Source organism: Orbicella faveolata, unplaced genomic scaffold (genome assembly GCF_042242905.1).
Source record: "Orbicella faveolata isolate gen_17 unplaced genomic scaffold, um_ofav_v1 contig_13, whole genome shotgun sequence".
NCBI lineage: Eukaryota > Metazoa > Cnidaria > Anthozoa > Scleractinia > Merulinidae > Orbicella > Orbicella faveolata.
The window spans coordinates 3,962,483-3,978,603 of NW_028301540.1; the positions used below are offsets into that span (position 1 = coordinate 3,962,483).

The window sequence follows — 16,121 nt, forward strand, 5'->3', positions numbered from 1 at the left end:
TACCCTACCCCACCTACACTTCCCTACCCTACCCTACCCTACTCTACCCTACTATACCCTACCCTACCTTACCCTACCCTACCCTATGCTACCCTATCCTATTCTATTATTTGACCAGCTCTCTGTGTTGGTGGGCGTAATATCTCTGAGGGTACAGTGGGCTCTAAACTTGCCCTTCCCGTGCTTTTTACCCCAGGTTCCTGTCCCTTAATGGTTCCCACTTCTTGATATTTTTTGCAGCTGCAAACATATTTTTATTACAATTTAATGACTACTACAAAGAATAAAAAATGTAAGCCATACACTGTATACATGTATGGACGATCTGTAAAGGGGTCAAAATTAAAAACAGACCACCAAAAGGGAAGAAAAATGGGAAAATAAATAAATTAATAACAACAATAATAATAATAATAATAATAGTAATAATGATAATAATAATAATAAATAAAATAAAATCCTCTCACCCTTCACATTAAATCACGACAAAAGTAATTTTCTAGCTTTTGCCTTAAAAGCTCTCAGATTGGATTCACAGGAAGTGTCCAATGGCAGTTCATTCCATTTATCTATAATTCTATGAAATATGAGAATTTTAGCACATCGATTCTAGCATATTTCATGCAAATGTTGCAAAATGTTTCTCTTGGCAGTTTCCACTGACCAACGTAACAAAAATCCAGAAATTTTGGCTACAAATTTACATTCAGGAAGAATGTCTGATTCCATTTGCATTTTTACCAAAGAAGACATTTCTGCAATTTTTGAATAAGTGGAACTCTTCCCTGCCTCTGATAAAATTTCTGCTACTTTACTCACCCTCCTGGGCCACAAGGCAGTGGATCTATTTACCCATAGCTCAGAGGTCTCTCTGTAATTCAGCCTAAGTCCAAAGGGTTCATGTCAAATGTGCTTTTTTATAGGCATCCTTTAGATACAAATAGATCATGCTGAGATCTTTGTTTTAAGGAATGTATTTTTTTAAATGAGGCGTTGAACTCGTGCATTCTAACTGCATGAAATTGTCTATTGATTGAAAGCTAAGCCAAAGTTTAATGTTAATACCATTCATCAAATTAAATCCTTCTTATTTCTGTTTTCTATCATTCTGCAGGTTTCTTCTCTTGAAGTGGTGAAGTCAGCTGCAAAGAAGTTTGTTGATTTTGTCAACAATGGTCCTTCTCCATATCATGGTACAATATCTGCAGTCTTCAGTTCATGTCATAAAGTAGATAAAAATAATGATAACAGATATTAAATAAATTACAACATTTAGAAATGGTATGCTATTAAATTGATATACTGTAGTTGACACAATTCTTACAAAAATATATTTTCTCTCTGGTGGGAATGAAAGGGTAAAAAAATAACACTTCTTCAAACACAATATACAGCTCCAGAAAATTTCCAAACCCCCGAAACAACCAGGTGTATGCTATTTTAAAGTGGAATTTTTGGTGGGGAGTTCAAGCCAGGAAGATGTTTCATAAGAGCATTGTGGTATGGATATTTTCTGCCAGGACAATGCAATTTTTATAAGTGACATGTAAACTATAATTATATTAAATAACATAATTTTTGCACTTAAATGTAGTTTTTCTCCGTGAGGAGAAATCCTAAGTATTACCTGTTATTTTTTTGTCAGTAATAACCGTGTTTATTATTCAGTCAATATTGCCAGCATTTTTTTATTTCAGTTGTGAATGAGTGCAGAAAGGTGCTGACTTTAGCAGGTTTTAAAGAGCTCAAGGAAAGAGATCACTGGGATGTTAAACCTTCTGATAAGGTGAAATACTCCTTAGGCTTATGTCGAGATCACGCTGTCAGTTAGAATGTACATTCATAAATTTACTTACTTATACACAATAATTAATCCCATAACAGTATGGTCAACATTATGATAGCTTAAATTCAATAAATTGCATTTGTTTAATAATTAGTTAAAAAAAGACTCTGAGAATTTCTCATTTTCCCGTGCATGTGGCGTGATGAACATGGCATCTTCTATGAAGCTTAAATGAACCATCGCCAGTACCGGTCAGCGGTACTAGGACTCAGCATGCATCTTTATCTGTTGTTCGTAGCGTGGCGTCCGCCATATTGTTACTGTTACTCGGCTGTTAGTTTTATCCCAGTTTGATTAAAAGCCTTACACGAGCTGGTCGTGCCTTGGTTCTTGCCTTATCTTCTTAACTGGCGCATCATTCTTCATTTATCACCAAACAGTACACTCACAACATTGAAAATCCTAGCTTTATCCAGGATATGTGTCAATGATGGTGTTCTGATAAAAATGTCAAAATTTTTAACTGAAACAGAAAGTGAAAAAATTATTTGACAAAGTTACAACATTGACTTACAACATTGACTTACAACATTGACTTAGTATTCTATGGTTTTGACCTGTTGTTTGTGAAGAACAACCTTTTTTGAGATAAACGTTTTACTAAATATTTTTTTGACTATTTTGTCCCTACTGAACACCTCCATTATGATAGTCTTGCTCATTAGGGGACTCTCCTTAGCTCAGTGGATAGATCACCCACCTGGTACAATTGGGAGGCCATGGGTTAAAATCATAGTAGGGATTTTTTTTTCTCCCCACCAGTAGGCAGGGGCGTAGCTAGGGGGGGATCCTGGGGTGCCTGTGACCGCCCTTTTGTAAGCCTTTTTTGTAAGCAAGCAACCTACAACAGGTGGCAAAAATGCCATGACATTCTGGTGAGTGCCCTCACTTTGACACAGTGTGACCCCCCACTTTGAAAAATCCTGGCCATGCCCCTGGTAGGTTTTGCTTAAATTGTGTTTAACTTACTCTTATGATGTGATGGACATCAAGCATGACATGTACGTCCTTTTCATGACTCTGATTCTCCTGACTCTCCTCATAACTATTAAATGGCATTCCGTTGCAGTCAATGAAACATTTGTTTGACCGCAGGAGTCAATCGCATCTTACAATCCAAATATCCTCCCCCTGTTTATTCTGAGTTGCTTTTGCTGATTTGCATTTCGACATAGCCACAGCTCAGAATTTTTTATTCTTACATGTTTTGTTTTTCATTTCTGAATCAGTATTTTGTGACAAGAAATCAATCAACAATCATTGCTTTTGCTGTGGGTGGAAAGTATACTCCTGGTAATGGTTTTAGTATTGTTGGTGCGCACACAGATAGTCCATGCCTCAAGGTATGAGTTAAGATCTATCCATGTTTAACCTATGAATAATAGTTAATTTAAAATTAATAGCAGGTAATTTTACACATATTTATAAATCGTACACTGCTCATGTACCAGTATACTGCCTTCATTGATTATTTTGGCCGCACATTTCAAGACATTTATTTATTTATTTTGTTATAGTCAGAGTTAGGTTTTTTAATGAGTGTTATGTTATAATTTGCACAAAAGTCATTGAACTTATGGTTGTACATAAAAAAGATGTTCAGTCATCTTTCATGTTGAAAATGTTCTTTAGGGTTAACCATGATCTTAATACTATGGGCGACTCTAAACATTATTTAATGCTGTTTTTAGAAGAAGGTGCAAGTTTATGCTAGAAACATCAAGGAGTTACTGGAAATGGGAAGACTCTACTAGTTAATGCTGAAAAAAAATTCATTTAATTAATTGATTTCATACAAGTTTTGTCCAAAAAAGGACAGTAGAAAAAGCTTAAATTTTTGCACAACATATTTTGGATGACCTTCTTTAATCTGCCAATAAATTACAATTACGAAAATTACAGCATCACAGATGATCGAGTAACTCACACTCGCAACCTAATATTTTTTATCACTCTACTGGTTTTTTAAGCCTCTAAGCTAGTGTAGAGAGTAGTCAAAAATTCTTGAACTGATAAACTCGTAAATACGTAGAGTGTAGATGGTGGAAAATGGAGTGTAGCGTAGAGCATAGAGCATAGAGCGTAGTCAGGGTAAACTCGATACAGAATTGTAAGTTGAAAACAATTATTAAAACACTGCAATCTGTAATAACACTCAACATTCCCTAAGCAATATAATATTTGCTACAATAACTATACGCCACTAAAACTCTACTGTGTATGCATATCCAAGAGAAATGGAGCTTAAACATGCAAAATACTACCGTAGAGTCGTAGAGCTCTTGGAAAATTTCTACACATTATTGAGCTTCATAAAAGGGGCTGGGTTTATATTAACTACTAGGTCCTAAAAGTTTTTTTTCTGTGAATACTTTACAATGAATAACCTTTGGGCTGATTTGTTAATAATAGATATGGTATGTACTCAGCTGTTTATTCTAAGTCTGCTGGTTTATTTATAACAGGTGAAGCCCAACTCCAAGAAGAACAGCAATGGTTACCAACAGGTGGGCGTGGAGTGTTATGGAGGAGGAATCTGGGCAACATGGTTTGACAGGGATTTAAAACTTGCAGGCAGAGTTATGATCAAGGTATTATACATAACACAGAGTGCGTGTGTTTAAAACACAAAATGGCAACATGGCATTAGGGTTAGCCTAAATATCACTTACTCGGCAAGTGAGGGTTACCCTTGGTAACAGACATTCGTATCCCACATTTTTTGACTCCTGCACTCATACTGCCATTTCATCATTTTGCCATTTATTGTTTTAAACAGGCCCATACAGAGTTCTTGTTTTGTACAGTCACTCAGAAGGGGTCAAATGGTATAAGACATAGATGTACTTCACTATTTTAAAGGGGCTACATGTACTGGCTAATGACTATATCAGTTTCAAACAGGCTCATTAAATGTAGGCTCTTAACTTCAAATTGGCATCAGAGCAACAGTAATGGCAAAATCATTGCCAAATAACAAGACTTAAATGACATCTCTGCAAGCCTTATAAGTAACACTTTCATAACCTTGAAAAAGTCAGGATGATGGCTTTTGAGTTTCATCAATTGTAACTCTGACATAATTAATCTTCTCCAGTGTTGCCCATCCATGCAACTATTTGGCTATTTTTTGTTTTTTCTTTTGCTTAAAGCCATCTGAATTATTTTAATAATTAATTGATTGTATGGCTAGTTGGTCAGTGCTGAAATTGCTTACAATATTGTGTGATGTATTTAAGTATGATTTAAATCACTGTGTTTCATGAGCTTCTTTGGTATGTACAGCTGTTGACCCTCTCCACAAAGACCTCCATAGGCTAGAATTAACCAGCCATTGTCAAGGGTTAGTAGTTTGAGAGAAAAGAATACAGGGGTCTGCAGGTGGTTGGGATGAAAATCTTGGCCATTTTGGAGAGTTGGCCAGACATTGAAGAGACTATGTCAACTTGATATAGGGGTCTGCAGTTGGTATATATTGTGGACTATAAATTGCAGTTTTTTTCACAATTTGTAACTTAATAAATTATATAAAAATTGTATGAAAAAGTTGTTATATGCATTAATTTGTGTGTCTGGATATCTCTCATCTCATGGTTTAAATTCACAGAGAGGTGATAAACTGGAACACCATCTTGTTCATGTCAACCGACCAATCATGAGAGTCCCACACCTGGCCATCCATCTACAGCGTGATATTAATGACAAATTCTCACCAAATAAAGAAACACACATGTGAGTACCAGAGTACCAAGTACATGTATGCAGCACTGTACAAACCTGTTGAAACATGAAGGAAGCAGCATGTTAAATTAATCTAGGTTACTTTATACCTACTTGTAGTGCAAATACAGAAGGAATTTCACCAGGAATAACTTGTAACACTCATCTTGCAATAAAATTACGATTTCAAATTTTCCAGACAAGGAGAAATTGTAAAACCTATGTTGTGGCAAGAATTTTGTATCTGCAAAGCAATCATAATGGTGAGAGGTGCAGCAGCCTAGCAGGTTGGACTCCAACTTGAGCAGTCCAGGTTCAACTATGGTCAGGGTCATGACCTTGTGTTCTTAGACAAGACATGTAACTCCCACAGTGCCTCTCTCCACCGAGGTTTAAAATGGGTGCCGGCAAATATACTGGCATGGGGGAACCCTGCAAAGGAGTAGAAATCCTCCAAGCTAAGGTCTTCCAAGTCACTTCATGCCATGAAAACTGGGAAAAACTCTTTGGCAGTATGAACTCAACACAGAGTCACTTTACCTTGTAGTGATATAAGAGAATTTTAAAACAACCTGTTAACAAAGACCCCACATTGGACTTTTTATTAACCTCTTCAATCTTTTTTTTTTTTTTCACATTGTTGGTATTGTGTACATGTGCACATATGTAGAGTTTTTGGGTCATCCAGTTTTTTCAACATTTATATAGGACCTTGGCCAATAAGTGGATCTGATCTTCAAATTCCAAGGTTATTAAATATACTGATTTTATTAAAATCACCAGTAAAAGTTGGAGTTTATGTCATGGAATGAAAATGATTGTCCTTGTTTTTGTGCATTATTTGCTTGTCAGTGCTCCCATCTTGTCAACATGTGTGTATGAAGGGTTAGTAAATAAATCAACCACAGATGAGGTCAGTAGCAGTGACACAGCATCAGAGGAAACCGCATGCAGGGTGAGTCTTGCCCTTAATTGCTCTAATTTGAAAAAAAAAAAAAAACATTTAACCCAGAAATATGGTTATTGAACAAGCATGAGGTCAAGATGGCTGCAATGGATATTGCCATTAGTTCTTTTTCGTGTGTTTGTGGGCCAGGATGTGGACAAGGGCCTAAGTTAAATACACAAAGGAAAAAGTGAGAACAATATCCAGGCAGCTTGACCAAACAAGCTTGATCAGGCTTGAAAGATTAAGCCCCATCTTTACTACATGTTCTGATTCATCTTGGCCGCTCACAGATCAAGCTAGTCATGCAGTAAACTTAAGTCATTGGTCCTTTTATAAACTTAAGCAAGCAGAGTCTCTGGTTTTGCAGGGCCTGGTAGTAACATGATTATAATTTGGGATGTAACCTGGAGATTAATAAGGGGTTAATTGTCACATAACATGGGCAGATCCATGGGGTGGCTGGTATCTTGGTGTTTGAGAATTTAAGAGACATGCCCCCAAAATGTTTCAATTTGATAATTGGAACCTAACTGAAAACTGTTATACCAGAAACACTAGCAATGCCACAAAGTAAAAATTATGGTGAGATTGCCTTTGTTTCCGCCGTAATGTTAATTTTTTGTTTTGCTCTTCCTAAGAAGGGCTGGCCAATTCCCCCCCCCCCCCCCTCCCTAAATCTGCCCCTGCATAATTATTTCTTTATTTCTCCAGAGTGACAGTCACCAGGCCTTGTTGATCAAACTTCTAACGGAGGAGATCAGCTGTGAGAAACAGAACATCTTGGACTTTGACCTGCACCTGGCTGACACCCAACCCGCTGTAAGTACAACTGTGTAATACATAGATGTCTCTCTAACTTGTGTCGAGATGCTCATTAAAAGTCAAATAACATTTATTAATAATTCTTGAAATGATGAAGACCAGCGATAGAGTTTGATGTTTTCACTTCTTTTATTACAATGTGAGTTCTCACTGAATGGTTTGTCAAGTTTCTGAAGCTTCAAGCACCCTATTCTCTCAGGTTCCACTCCAGGAGGGGAAGTGTGTGCATCATAGTTATGCTACCCTCCTCTGCCCTCTTTTTGTCCAGTTTGCTCAACACTTGAAAATTGAAAAACATTTGTAGTTGTTTTCCTTGATGTATGTGGTTGTTTTTATAGAGCTTGGGAGGTGCATTAGAAGAGTTTATTTTCTCACCAAGACTGGACAATCAAGTCAGCTGTTTCTGTGCTCTTCAGGTACAACCTACATGGATATTGCACTTGAAATCTATGCTGCACCAAGCAAAATATTAATATTTTATGGCTTTATGTCACATTGTTCTGCACTAGATTGTGACAGTGTATCTTATCTAAAGCACGAATTGGCTGCGAGTGTTACTTGCTGCTGTAGGACGACAAGCTGCATGGCGACTCCATCACAGTTTACTCCAGTAACAGTTTGTACAAATGTAAGACCCCAAGAATCCACATGTTAATGAAAACTTGCCTTGAGCCAAATCAATCCTTCGAGCTAAGGCAGGTTCATATTGTACATTTTTTGGGTGTTAATTTTCAAAGTCACTTTTCTATAGAGGCAGCTGGCTGCTTTTGAATAGTATGTTTCCATCCCTGAAGGTCACCAGCCCTCATCTTGATCAGATATAACTTCATTCCAGTTGGCTAATGATCCATGATTTATCTGTATTTAGGAAACATCCCTATGATGATATGCATGCTGATTGGTTTAAAATGGTGTTTCTGTAACTTGATAGAAACACAGAACTGGCACAAGCTGGTGACATAATGATGGCACAAGCAAAGAGAATTTACATTTTGATGATCAAAGTAAACAAGCTGTTTTCTTTTTTTCGCATGGTGTTTTCTAAAAGAAATAGAAACATGTTTTCTGTGTTTCTACTGAGTTTTAGTAGAATTCTACTAGTATACTAATGCAAATGCTGCAATCTGATTGGCTGAGCTACTTGTATACTATCAGCCATTAGAGTGCAGTGGCTGGAGGTCATCTACGAAATGGTGATGTTTTTTTCTTTTTAACAAAGTTTTGGAGGAATATTTTCATGCAAATGTATAATTAAATTCCTGAGAAGACTAAAAGAAAAACGTAAATGGCTTTTTGGCTTTAAAAATTGTGAAATTATTGAAAAAAAAGTAATGCGCATGCACAACTTCAATTTCAAATGACGATTCAATCTGTGCAATCTTTCTAAGGTACAAACTTTAATAATAAATCAATAAGTAATTGGAAACCATTATTTGAAGTAAATTTCAGTTAGAATTCTAGTAATTAAAAATAATTAGATTATTCACTCTTGATTTCTATGAGGTGATAGTTGATTTGGTCTTTGGCCTCATCAACTATCACCACTCGTGGAAGTTTGGGAGAACTCTAGAATAGTGTGGAAACATTTGCCTGTCAGCTCATGTTCCTACAGCTGCATTTCCTGTTCTCCCAAACTGCCAGTCATGTTTCTATTTATCAATTAGATTATGAGCTCACAAAGAAGAAGATGCCAGTTTTATAACAAGCGCTCTCTGCTACAATGCTCCCTATAGTGAGTAGTGTGGCCAATCAGAGAACACCTTTCGTGATAGAACGCTAGTAGATTTATACTAAATCTTGATAGGAACACGGAGAACATGTTTTCTATTTCTTAAAAAGGATATCCCAAATGAAATACTTGCTATGAATATGCAATCGTATAAAGTCTTATATGCTATGACTAACAAGCTTAACTTTAGCCAAGCATTGAACATGTCGTATTATGCCAGTGGAAGTTCTTCCAGTCTAAAAGTAGAGTAAATATTTAAAAGTAATAATTATGCAATTCAGGGCAATTTTGTGATTTATTGATGACTGGTATTGTGGAATTGTTTTAAATTACAGGGCCTTGTTCAGTCCCTAAAAGGCTCATCTCTGGCAACAGATCCTAACATTCGTGTTATAGCCTTGTATGACAATGAGGAGGTAAGCTGATGGAGTGCTTTTCGATTGACTAAAGCCAAAACCAAAGTAATTACTCTCACTAATCGATCACAAAGAACACAGACAATCCACTGAACCAATCAAAACTCGAGGTAATTAGTATTACATGTAGCAGACCCAAGGCACAGAAAACATGTGCAAGTGAGTCACGATTGGTTTTGGTTTTACTTCTGTTTGGTTTTAATAGTGGCATAAGTTATTTAAGCCAGTCGTGTAGCGTAGTGAGCCAGTGATGCAAAACCGTTTACTTTTTGACACTCAAATGGAAAGTGCTCAATGCAAGTATACAATAAATTATTGTTAACCAGTGTTATAGTATGGGTTTTTGTCGGCAACAAGTAAGTTTTTTGAGAAATATAAGTGGAAAATATTTCACCCTCCAACTTGCCATTAAATTATTAATTTAAATGAATAAGTGGCCGAGACGATTTCTATTTCTCTCTATGAGATGCACATACCGGGAATCATGGTGCATGTAGTAGTCTTCATCATCTTCAACTGGATAGTTGTTTTGATGAATACAACTACCATGATTCCCTGCAGATGAGTCTCGTAGAGGGAATTGGCCATTACACTGCTGATCATGTTGAGCAGCACATGCAACTTGGTTTTCTGTAGCAATAGGTTGGCCATCAAGAGGAAGGAACCCATTTTGCAGTTCCAAGCGAAGTGATCACGCCTTTGAGCAAAAGCAAGGCTAGAGTTGACTTTGTTATGATACAAATTAACGTTGATACTTTTTGAATGAAAATTATCCTATCACCATACTAACTAGTGCCTGATGGTCAACCCTAACCTCACTTTCATACAGAGGCCAGGTTACATTTCACTAAACTATAAAATGGTCCATACGTTTCTGGTAATGAAATAGGAGATGGTTAGAATAGGAGCAACTACGTTAAATTTTTATAAGAACAGCTTATGTGGCTGGTAAACAGATTTTAAAATATTCCCAATACCTAAACTAATGTGCCGAAACTTTGCAGTTCTAGTTCTTCGTTCCTTATAAATTATGCAGTACATTATTTACTGTTTCGTTGACCAGTCAATCATGAACAATGTCTTTGCTATAGGTTGGTTCACAGAGTGCTCAAGGTGCGGGCTCCATGCTAACAGAGCATATTTTGCGCCGTCTGTCAGTGGGTATGTGCTTGAAACATTTATCATTTATTATTATTTCATCACAATTCATTTCTCCCATCATATACTGTATGTGTACCTTTTTTGGAGGAGGAATTAATATTGGGATGACATACAAAAGAAGTATAAGCTTTGGACGTTGATTGACTCATGATTGTCCTTGTTCTCAACAATGCAGGTGGAAACTCAACCAGTTTTGAGGAAGCAATTCCTAAGTCATTTCTTCTCAGTGCCGACCAAGCCCATGCAGTTCATCCAAACTATTCGTATGTACACTGTATAATCCAGTAGCTTGCTTCTAGTATTAAGCTGATGTGTCATAATACATCTCTTATTTTATGTATGTGCAGTAGACAATCCTCGCATTGTACTGCAAATCTGCGATTTGATTGGTTCTCCCATCAATTGGTTGTGAGGCGCGGTGGCCTTATGGTTAGTGCGCTTGTCTCCAGATCGAGCGGTCCGGGTTTGAACCCTGGCTGGGGACATGGCGTTGTGTTCTTGGGCAAGGCAACTCCCACAGTGGCTCTCTCCACCCCGGTGTACAAATGGGTACTGGCGAACTTAAATGCTGGAGGTAGCCCTGCGATGCACTAGCATACCATCCAGGGGAGAGTAGAAATACTCCTCGTAGCTTCATGCTACAGAAACCAGGATAAGCTCCGGCCTGATGGGCCAGTTGGCTCGAATGCAGACTTAAGTTCATCAATGACTATTTGGCGATAAACCACAAGATTTGTACATGCATTGCCATGGGAACAAGAGTCCTTCAACTCAACCTGTGAGCAACAGGTTGCGAGGAAATTGCCGAACTGGGAATTGCGCTAAAAACTCAAATTTGATCCACAATTAGTGGCTTGCTTTTCAAATTTCGCACATAGTATCCGAAATCAACCGTTCCTAATTCGCCATCATGTCTTGTTGATAAAAAGTCGACTGTAGATTAATTCTTTTCTCCCTCTATGACATTGAAGTCACTGTGGTATTATTTCATTTTACACAAGAAAAATTAAAACCGGAACTTTTTAAAACTTCAACGGAACTCGGCAACTTATTAAAGCTAGAGTTAATTTGAACGAAAAGTCGCCAGTTCTTTGATAAAACTGTCAATCTACGTAATTGGAACATTGCACCGGAACATTGTAGTGTTTTCTTCAAACGATCTTTCGTTTTGGCTCTAGAAAATTTCTCAGTTTCGTCTCTTTGTTATGTTATATATTTTCAATCGTGCAAAACGTTCAATATTAGCTCGCTGGTCGCCATTCAATAATAGACGTACACTGTCAGTCTTGAATTTGATCACCAATACTTGTACAGTTTGATTCCATCATTTGTGAGGATCTGTCTAAATAAGGAGTAAATTAATAACCGAATACGATGTAAGAGTATGCGAAGACTTACTCCATAATATCATGTTTTGGCAAGACGTATTCTGATGTGTTTATCTATCATGATTTTTTTCAGAGATAAACACGAAGAAAATCATAAACCTGCTCTCCATAAGGTGAGAAATAACAGAACATTTGAATAACTGACTTTTTCTTCAGGTTAAACCGGATAGTTGTAAGATGAAGTTTCAACTTTACTAATATATGATTAGGATACAATCCAGCGATTATTACAGTAACTCTACAAAAGCTTGTACAGCTCAAGATTCTGATAATCAATTGCCCTACACCTTCCTGTGCTGGGTGGGTGCCTAAAAAACCTGAATAGTGAATAGCACATAGTTAACATGGAATATCAACGAATCAGATTCAATGAGACAATGGTTAGCCTGGGTAGCACGTACTTGCATTGAGTCATTAATTATCAATTATTATTATTGAGAGCTATAAGCACTCTCGATTCAGTGTTTCTTCAGCTTGCTAATGGAGTGCTGTCTAACAATTACTCCACGAGTACCCCTTGGATATGAGATGGTAGATGGCCAACGAGGCGCGTAGCACCGAGATGGCTGTAATCAGTCATCTCTTATCCAACAAGCGCGAGTGGAAAAATTGTTTTATTTAAAACGCCCCCAAAATATAGAAAACTAAACTAAAATAAAAAACGGTTCTCACACACTGAATGCCATTTGTCCGCCACACGACAATGCAACAGCACTTTATTGACAATTCTATCAACATCACAACATAACAGAGTCGGAGTCAACAACAGGATAAAACTACCCAAACGTTGATACACTTCCATAAACTTTAAGCAAGAATTTGCTAAGGGGCGAGAGGGTGGGAAAACTGTTGCACTGTCCGGCAAGAAAAGAAAACTGAATCACGTGACCGAGCGTGAAACTGACATCCTGACTCGTACCCAGGTCCCCCATTCAGTGTGAGAGAACTTCATTTCCTGCCTCTTTCGCAAGCTCAGCCGGCAGGAAAAACATGATATAAGACTGCCAGAGAGTTTTAATAAACTACTTATTATTTGTTCTTCGCCAGTTTTAGGTGTTTCGCAGGGAATGAAAAAATTCTGATTTTGTCGATGCCCTGGTGCAGTGAATGCTATCAAACTTATTGACTTGTTTAGTGTAACTGATTTATTTTCAATTCCAACAAGGGTCCAGTAATAAAGATTAACAGCAATCAGCGATATGCAACAACAGCTGTGTCGTCAAGTGTTGTAAGGCTGATCGCAGAGAAGAGCAGTGTGCCAATACAGGTATAGAACTTACTTGTTTTGAAGGCAATGAATTTGGAAGAGACCACCAACTTAACCGGTGGGGATACATGTGAAGACGCATGTAGCTTAAGAAAGATTAGTGCTTGGCACGCGTGCGAAATGTAAGACAAACACGCGAGTCGATTAGGAAAAACTCGAGTTTCTGGCCACTTTGTTTGTGCTCAGCAGCAAACATTATTGATTGATTAATTGTTTGAACTCAAGACGGATAGAGGGACGATTGATCACTTGTTAGATTGGTTGACTGATTGATAGATTGTTTGATTGGTTGATTGATTGATCGATTTATAAATTGATTGATTGATTGATTGATTGACTGATTGATTGATTGATTGATTTATAGATTGATAGATTGGTTGATTGGTTGGTTGGTTAGTTGGTTGATTAATTGATTGATTCTTAAGTGTTTTTTTTTTTCTTGCGTCCTTGTATCACAGGAAGTTTGTGTACGAAATGATTCTCCTTGTGGATCCACTATTGGACCAATACTCTCCGCCAAGCTTGGTCTTTTGACTTTAGGTTTGTGATTTAGATACTTACGCGTTCTGCGCTGTATATGTAGAGAATGATCGCCAAGCAAGGAGAGTTTCCTTCAGAGAGTAGTAAGTTACTCTCCTGAGGAACTACTTTTTTGTTTTTGTTTTTTCAGGCTTTTCCTGCTTACCTCTTAGTACTTACGTGAACTTAAGCTCGTTTCACCTGGAATACAACACACGATCAAGTCGTGATTTCTCTGTAATGCCATTTCTAGAACTGATAGAAACTAGCTAAGATAATTGATATGTTCATATTTTTCTTTGTTTAATCTGCTTCTAGATATCGGTGGCCCGCAGCTCGCTATGCACTCCATCCGTGAGATGTGCTGCTCATCCATTATTCACCAACAGACTCAACTTTTCAAGGTGACCACTTCGAATTCTGTCAAAAACTGTTCTTTTCTGCTGTTCTGAGTTGTCACGCAACGTAGTGCTGTGTTGGGGAGAAGTTTTACGTGACAAGCCAATGAACTGGATTCTTTTTAAACGGTTTTGAGGGAATTAACAAATTCCATTTTTTTAATTGTTCTATTTTCTCTACAGAATTACTTCGAGACACTTCCATCAGTGCTAGAGTCCGTTGCAGGAGCTGACTAAAATCAAACGAGTGTCACTGCTTGAGTTTAGTCACGGTTACTTAACGGTGTTGCAACTCTCCCAGCAATCTTGATCTCTCTTTCTCTTTCTTTCTATGTTTGTGTTTTTATTCATCGATAGAAAGTTTAACAGTAATTAGAGACAGGTTTTTTTTGTGTCAAATTACCTCTCTCACGGTCTAGTAATTTATCCTTGAACAAACGAGAAAGACCATGTTTGACCACATTTCCAAACACCAAGGAAAGAGTTGAAAATAAGACGCGCAGCGGGGTATTTTTGACGAACTTCGAGGTGTTCGGAAATGTGGTCAAACATGTCTTGAGAGTTTGATATATCTTCCCAATCGAAACTAAAACTAGGGAGTAAACGGAGAAATAAAATCGTAAAATCTACGTTAATTAAGATCAGATATCCAAACACCGTCACGGTCATGATTTCTTTTGGCTAAACTTGATGAATTATTAATGAGTTTGAGAACATAGTTTACTTGGGCGTCACGCATTAAGTGTAGCCACTATGTTAAAACAGAACAGCATTGCGTGACAACCCAACTAGGACAACTAGCAGCAAGCTGAGCCGAGAGGTGTTTTCTTATCTTGTTGTACTCAGGGCACGAAGCCAAAACACGGAATAAAACAACTTGTGAAATAATAGAATGTGATGATAATAAATATAAAGCTAGTTGTGTTGGAATACATTCTGTGTTGCTGTTTACGGTCAAAGACAGTTCTACCCGGGGTTCGAGGTTGCTCCCTCTCAGCACTACCTTCCCTCTCCCCGAGTAAAAGCGAGTGGGGGTCTTCTTCTTCCAACCCCGTTCGTAGGCGCTCTCTCCTCTGCCTCCCTATGTTGGAACCGAGGGATGCTGAGTAGAGAGAGCCTGGGAACGAGGTTGTTCTTCTCCATGTTGTCTGTAGAGGAGAATTCGTTGGAACTATTAGAGCACAACGACAAGATAATTTCGCACCAGACACAAAAAAAGACTATAGAAAACCCCATGATAGGGTTTATAGGGCTTTATTTGCGGTATTTTTCACTTACTAAGGGATTGGACTATAAAATGTTAACTCGACGAACACCTTGCATCTGTGAATCCCTTTTCTGGTCAGCATTCGGCGGAGGTGAAGGAAAAACAGGTTGCTAGTAATCTTGATGTTTGCCTTGTCACAGTTCCAGACCGTAATTCTATCTTTGTTTATAGAACGACGGCTGGGCACGTCGCTTTCAAAAGAGCTTTTGTGTGTCCTTGGTAAATTGGGCCTGTATATTACAATCCTTTGTTGATCGGCCGCGTATAAATTCTTTGTGATTCAAGACCAACTTGGTGTTAATAACTGTTAATCACTTCAGATTCTTGGCTAAAAGGTCAGTTGAAAAACTCAGTAATAACAACAACAACAACAACAATTTATTGGTATTCCCATATAGATGGTGTTACCTAAATGCAGAATCGCTAAATAAAAACTCAAAAACGAAACCAAATACAACAGCAACCAGAAAGAAAAATAAAAATAGTTAGTTACAAGATTCTTCATTTTAAGTTCCAGGGTTACAAAGTTCTCTTATTTGTAGTGCTTCATATGCAAAGTAACCTAGTTTTTTACAAATAAAAGTATCAGCATTGTTAAATAGAAATATTGTTTTCTCTGTGTTATAACAACCTGATCCT

At 37.6% G+C, this 16,121-nt stretch overlaps 1 protein-coding gene across 3 annotated transcripts in view; it reads left to right on the plus strand.

The window, feature by feature from the left end:
- The window catches only part of LOC110060622 (aspartyl aminopeptidase-like), a 48,860-nt gene that overhangs the window by 924 nt on the left and 31,815 nt on the right, over window positions 1-16,121 (plus strand). For 2 of the 3 annotated variants that reach the window (XM_089284131.1, XM_089284132.1), the window contains exons 2-14: window positions 1,115-1,193; window positions 1,698-1,786; window positions 3,076-3,189; window positions 4,312-4,437; window positions 5,454-5,578; window positions 6,419-6,521; window positions 7,227-7,334; window positions 7,676-7,753; window positions 9,402-9,482; window positions 10,574-10,643; window positions 10,819-10,906; window positions 12,105-12,144; window positions 13,197-13,298. In XM_089284131.1, the coding sequence (XP_089140257.1) occupies window positions 1,115-1,193; window positions 1,698-1,786; window positions 3,076-3,189; window positions 4,312-4,437; window positions 5,454-5,578; window positions 6,419-6,521; window positions 7,227-7,334; window positions 7,676-7,753; window positions 9,402-9,482; window positions 10,574-10,643; window positions 10,819-10,906; window positions 12,105-12,144; window positions 13,197-13,298 (1,203 nt within the window). Of the gene's footprint in view, window positions 1-1,114; window positions 1,194-1,697; window positions 1,787-3,075; window positions 3,190-4,311; window positions 4,438-5,453; window positions 5,579-6,418; window positions 6,522-7,226; window positions 7,335-7,675; window positions 7,754-9,401; window positions 9,483-10,573; window positions 10,644-10,818; window positions 10,907-12,104; window positions 12,145-13,196; window positions 13,299-13,756; window positions 13,839-14,135; window positions 14,222-14,398; window positions 15,146-16,121 lie in introns of those variants that run through there. The other variant, XM_089284130.1, reaches the window with a different exon arrangement.